We start from the raw sequence: 6,556 nt of genomic DNA on the forward strand, positions 1-6,556 counted from the left end.
TGGGCTGAAGTAACGCATTGACAATGTGTTAGTAGAAGCAGTATCACACAGGTCACTGTAATAGGTTGGTTACAGATAAAATAGAGCATTTATACGTTTCATTTAGATGCGCTCTTTGTACATGCAGTAATGAATATTTAAGAAACAACTCAAAATGTCAGAGTAATGACTATAGCTATTAGTTTATCCACATTGAAACGTCTGGCTAATTGCATTTTGTTTGTCAAATACAAACTTACATTGGTGATTTTTGTGTCACAAATTAGTCATGCTTTGCCAGAAGCTGGTGGATGGGCAAGGCCGTCTTACAATGTTCAAACAGTAGTAAACTGAAACGTACGATTTTTTAGGCATATGCCAGGTGGTGTACGCATATACCCCTTCGCAATAGTGGGCAAAAGGCCACTGGCGGGGCCTGGCGAGGAGCCAGTAGTGGGGCCAGAGGTAGGGCCAGTAGTGCGGCCAGAGGAAGGGGCAGAGGAAGAACCACGGGTGGGATCAAGGATGGGGCTAGGATGGCGGGTAGAGGTGGGGTCAAGGGTGGTGTTTAAGGTAGGGCGTGGACTTGGCTCATGGAGGATGCCAAGTGAAGGGCTGGGTGAGAGGTCCTGAACCAGCCCGCTGCTGGATGCAGCCGTCTTCCCTGTTGTACTCACCAAGGTGCTGGCGGGTAGTTGTGGAACTGATGCCAGCACCTCGCAGTCATCACAGGTAGCTGAAGCTTGGGCCTCCCCCAGGTCATAGACGTTTGTGTACCCTGAGAAAGAGTAAATGTTGTAGCGCATAGTTTAATTAGCTTATCAGAGACATCAAGGTAATCTGGTGATACCAGCAATTTGAGGAAACGTACAATTTTATATGGTTTTACTAGTGGTTGGCACAGACTTCAACAACTCGGGGGTATTGAAGGACTCTGAAGGTCCTACGTAATATTTTTGAAGAGGCAGTCAGGGTATCTACCATTTTGACTTCTTTTTCAAATTCCCTGACTTTTCCCAGGTTTTCCAAGATAATGAAAAGTGAATTCCTCGACAACCACATTTGCTTAGAAAACTGTGCACAGAAAACAAACCCTCGAGTGAAAAAAAAAAAAAAATCAGACACTCATATAGAATAAGTGAACATATTGCACGCCCTCAGAATATTCTGAGCGTGAACGGTAAATATGAAAACGTACATCTGGCCAACTAAAACATGTGAGCTAGGCAGTGAGCAACTTTTCAGTTTGATGTTTAGAAGAACCAGGAAGCAAACCTTTTCTGTTTTGTTATAAAGTCAGTAATACTGAGCAATAAATGTTCTTTCGTTCTGCCTGCTACATTCCAATACTTCACTAACCTTAATGATGTCACAGTATAAGTCATGACACTTAACAATTTCTATTTGTTGTCTTGATATTCATTTAATTGCTAAACTAAGAAAACATTTAATCAAACTACTGATTTTTAAGTAAGGAGCAAGATACTTACACATGTTGTCTTCATCATGCGAAGACAGTACGTCCTCATCCACAGACATCCACTGCCTTCCAGTTGCTCCAAATTCTGAGGCGCCTAGGTCTCGGATTGCTGCAGCTATTTTCTTTTCTGTAGGTGGGCGCTCCAATTTTGCTTGCTCCTGCTTCAGCTGCTGTTTTGCTGCAGCTGCAACTTTCCTTACGGCACTACCTTTTAAGCAGTACCCACTGTTCTGTGCTAAGTGGTATACCTCTGCCAGCAGCCTCTCTTTTTCATTATATTCTTCTTCTGTTCCAGATCTAAGGGAGATTAATTAGCAATAATATTAATAACCCATAACAATTACAAACAGTACTCGCTAATGTTAAGGACAGAAGAAACGCTGACTGCCGGCAAATTTGTGCACTTTGGAAGTTTAACAAACCACATTTCTCTCAACTGTTTGACATCTCTGGGCAACCCATTTAAAGTTGTCAATTGTTTCAATGCATGCGCACCACATGTTTATTCTCTAAGCCGCTGTATGATGCCAATAGTAAATAGCCTCCTCGAACATGCATATTGTTGGAACGGTAGAGTGAAGCACATGAGCAACTCTCAAACACTTAGGCATTCGTTCTGATCGACTTTTCGCGTAAAGTTGCCAGGAACAGGTCATTCCTCACTGAATGCGTTCAAGAGCAGGCAAAATTTGGACCGGTGGCGTAAGAATCACGTTTCGCGATTGACTATGTTATTTTTCACTTGTTGCGCTGCCTATAGTAGGAAACGTTTTAGATTTACCAGGGCTATTCCTAGGCACTAGCTTTCTTCCTGACCAGATTCTGCTTTTGCATATTGCATATCATGGAGATCCACACGAGCACAGCTCAGCGCAGTTAGGCCTTCAGCAGCGCAAGTGCTGCGGCAGCAGAAAAGATTGGAAATGACGTAGCACGTAAGTACACAAAGGTTATTAGAGAGGGGAAGCGATCAGAACACTTACCTTCTTAGATTTTCTCTGTCGCGCGCGGCGAACTGCGCGAGCAACAAATTGAGGCGGTCCCGAAGGCTCCGGGCAAGAACATTCCTCAGCAACACCGCCGATAAGTTGCGAGCGATGGCGGCCCATCTCGAACTATCCTCAAAAAGGTTGACGGCCAGCACCTCCCGTAAAAGAAAAATGTCCACCTCCGGCGTAAAGTAAAACCTTGCGCTGCGCTGCTTCGCCGGAGGCGAAAATCCGGGAAGGCGGCTGATCCATCCTGTGCGAGACTTGGCGCCTTTGTGCTTACAAGTCAAAGTGGTGGCTCTGGCCAGCCTCGGCTTGGCTTATGTCCACTTATCTCCGCTAGGAGGCCAGTGGCGGCAGCGTTGTTTATGGGCGCACAGACGCATCGCCCCATCGATCTTGCGACGCATCTGTTTGGGGCTTCGCGCATGCGCAATACCGCCGCCTGCGTACCCAGCACTAAAACTCCCTATAAACACCTAAGCGTACATACGTGCAAGCCTTGCGAGCAGTATCTAAGACGAGGCAGCATGCAGCACGCGAACTCGAGTAACACGGTAATTCAAAGATGCGTGCCGGCGTGGATGCATACACCGCTATATGTTCGGCTACCCGCAGCAATTCCAGATAGCAGTTTAAAAAAAAAAAAGGCGTACAACATATAAAACTATTTTCAAACTGTTTTGGACGTACAACATATGAAACGTACAACATATGAACCTATTGACTTCTGTAGCACACAATATGAACAGGCATGCAAAAAAAAAATCCTCAAGTTAAGAGATCCAAACATACGCGCGCTAGGCATAGCGTAATCAACGCTTACAGCTAACAAACGCCGTCTTCGCCCAACAATTATTTAACCATCGCGAGCAGGGCTCCCTGCCAACACCACTGCCGACAGAGGCGGGCGCCGTCACAACTCGCCCAAACCCGCCGCCGAATTCCCACTGCGCACGCACGCGCCACGTGCTCCACACACCGAAGCATGCTTGAATCGAAAGAAAAAGCTCGCCCACGCTCGACTGATGAAATGACACACACAAACAGGTTCGCTACGTTAAAAAACCTCGCTTATCATCCACATGTAACGAAAAACGTAGCATGGCGTCGTTATCACGCTCTCGGTGTTGACAAAGCGCCGACAGCAGGAATGTGGTACGTACCTGGCGAGTGTTCCAAAAGGCGACGCCACACGTCCTCGCTTGAGTAGAGTTCATCTTCGTAATAGGCAGCACCGGCAGAACACAAAACACGAACGCAGCGCGCAAGCACACCTCAAAAAACGAGAAAATTCGATGCAGAACCGACAAGCTGCGAGGCGCCCAACCAGCGACGGCAGCGAGCAAGCACGCCCGAACCATAGCCTCCTATATAACTTTCGTGCCCGCGCATTGGCGCTTAATACATACGCGCCATCCGTCCCTCATAGTTTCGGCGCTTGCCGCCAGGAGCCGCACCAATCCCATAATAACAGCAGACGACGCGGTCTATGCACGCCTGCGTTTACCACGGTCTAGAAACCGTCTAAATTGCATTGTATTATGCGTATACGTTAAAGAGTGCGCACACATAAAAGTTTTAACACAAACATTGTATGCATAATGCAATGCGAGCTTTTTTATTTGATTTCGTGCTCAAAGCTTGAGCACTTTTCAAGACAACGGTTTGACAGGAAAATATTTCGCCAAGTCGTGTTTGTCAGTCACACTCGTCGCGAAGTTCCCAAAAAGTGGGCAGAGAAACTTCACGAGCACAACCTCCAAAAGTTTTTTTGGTGTCCCGGGGTCGAGCAGTTGAGTTTGTCATGTTTCTGTAGTATTTCCGCGGCGTTGTCAATGGCAGCCTTCAACTTCTGAAAATTTTTGACCTGCTCCAGCAGTATTGAGGCAGCCAACTCATTTTCACTTGCCTGCTTAACAACCTGCAAAACTGCTGGGACATGTCAGTCTTCTTTAAGTTGCTGAAGCTCCGTTTTATATTTTTCAACAGTTCCTCTGAACCTTTCAACCTGCGCCCTCAGTTCGCGTTCCTTACGCTTCCACTTCCGTCTTTCGATGGTTGGCAACAAAATGCGTGAGGCTACTTGCACTGCTCTATCCACCTGCACCGTTCTCGGGATGAAGCCTTGGTCAGTCCTGCTACTGGAGTTGGGCACTTCTTCAACAAGTAGGGCGTCCAAAGTGCATGACTGGTCATCTTGTAAGTCCGTAAACACAAGCGGGGTGCCACCACCGACTGCTCTTTTTTTTTTCTTGCTGGCTCGCCAGTTAATACAGCCGCAGCACGCTTCCTGAGGGCCGCATCGCTTCTTTCGGTTTGTTTTCAAGGTTGCAATTACGACGGGTACTCGTGAAAGACGCTGGGCACAGAGCCTTTCTTCAGTCTTCGCGTCGTGCACCCTTCTTTAAAGTCGGACGGGACAAATTGTCGGCTGCAAATGGTAGAATAGCAAGATGTGTTGTTCGTGGTTCAGTTATCTCTCGAGATTACCTTAAGCCACTATTCGCGAAGTTCTTGGTCGCTCGGAATTTCGTGAAAAGATACTCCGGTTTCTTTCCGGCCGCTCCATAATTTGCAGTGTGGTACGCAGCAGTACAGTATTGTGGAGCGTTCGGGGCGCAGCCAAACTTCTGACCATGCATGGACAGCCGCCTTTTTTTTACGGCAGTGCTGCAGATAACAAAAATACAGCGTTCAGGCACGATTCCTCGCAGCAAGCGGATTTCTTAACGATGTAACACTTTTAACAAAGAACTTACCCGAATCGGCCAAAAGTTGGGAAAAAGCGCACTTGATACAGTCACGTCTGTCTCAGCGAGCGCTGCAGTTAACGAAGCTCTTGGGGGAGACGTACCATGCCAGAAAAAAGCATCAAGGGCAAGCAGAAAACACAATGGGTCAAGGAGAGTTTTACATGGAGCACGGCAAACCAAATTTGCGCACGACGGGAAAACCGCGGCGTAGCGGTGTGCGCCTGCTGCTGCAGCAAGCGCGGCGCGAGCTATTATGGGATGGGAGCGCCCCTGGCGGAGCACCGAGGCGCAAAACGAGAGAATCGGTTATGAAGCGTGGAAGCTTGGGCAGGTTGGTAGGACATAACTGAATGCAGGAACACCGCTCAGGCACAAAGTTATACCCCTGTCACACGGGCACCCGTGAAGACCGTTTAACTCCCTCGTCTTTACGACAACGAAAATGCGGTCGGTGTCACACGGACACCCTTACGCAAACGAAGGTGAACGGAGCATTTCGCAAAGGACGTTCAACAATCTCTCTTCACAGCGAAACGAGGTACTCTCGTCCTCAGCAGTCTAGAAGTCAGAGAAAAATTTCGAGCACTAAGTGGCCGCAGTGAAAGAATAATACATTTTAGCAATATTAAACGTTCTTTCGTTGTATTGCTCATTCACAACGCGTGTTTGTTTACAATATTTACACCCGCCAGAGTTCACTTACTCTCAACACCGACGCCCTACACACCGTTCCTCGCGAGTCGGGCCGGCCGGCGCCAGCCGATCAACGTCAATATGAGCGCAATATCGCACCACTTACTCACGTCGTCCGCTGTGTCACTCATGGCTGAAGAACACAAAATGTGTGCTCACGAGGCAAGGAAGCCTAAGAACTTTCGTACCGGGCATGTACACAGGCAACAAAACAACTAAAAGCACAATGTGGCCAGCGTCACTAGCAGCATTGCTACATTTAGCAAGTGCGTTTTTATTTGAAATTATTTTTAATAGTTTGTAAGTCGCATACTTACTTAATAGTGCTTTTTTGTAAAAACCGCATAACGAGGATTCACAAAAAAATCATTAGGGATCAAATTAGAATACTTTCCCGAAAATCAAACAGCGCCAGCTGAGCCCCCTCGCGGCAACTGTTACAACCTTGTCATTGCCGTGTGACACCACTTCCACAACTCCTTCTCCGTCGAACCCCCTAGGAAAGATTTACGTTGACGGTGTTCAACGGAGTTTGGTGATGGCCGTGTGACAGGGGTATTATAGAGGAGGCTATGCCCGAACAAGTATCGTGGTTACAGCTCCGCAGACGTAAAATGGTAAACTAAAATGTTTTAGTGACGCATTTAAGTATTAAAAGT

The 6,556-nt window shown here is 47.3% G+C and overlaps 1 protein-coding gene across 11 annotated transcripts in view; it reads right to left on the reverse strand.

Moving 5' to 3' along the window:
- Positions 1-6,043, reverse strand: part of LOC119181551 (protein FAM210B, mitochondrial) — a 375,755-nt gene extending 369,712 nt beyond the window's left edge. For 4 of the 11 annotated variants that reach the window (XM_075877591.1, XM_075877590.1, XM_075877592.1 and 1 more), the window contains exon 1: positions 3,615-5,949. In XM_075877591.1, the coding sequence (XP_075733706.1) occupies positions 3,615-3,812 (198 nt within the window). In that variant the 5' untranslated portion in view covers positions 3,813-5,949. Of the gene's footprint in view, positions 1-656; positions 758-1,469; positions 1,757-3,614; positions 5,982-6,007 lie in introns of those variants that run through there. The other 7 variants (XM_075877594.1, XM_075877588.1, XM_075877595.1 and 4 more) reach the window with 6 other exon arrangements.
- Between the last annotated feature and the right edge of the window lie 513 nt (positions 6,044-6,556).

The sequence above is a fragment of the Rhipicephalus microplus genome, chromosome X, assembly GCF_043290135.1.
Source record: "Rhipicephalus microplus isolate Deutch F79 chromosome X, USDA_Rmic, whole genome shotgun sequence".
NCBI classification, from domain to species: domain Eukaryota; kingdom Metazoa; phylum Arthropoda; class Arachnida; order Ixodida; family Ixodidae; genus Rhipicephalus; species Rhipicephalus microplus.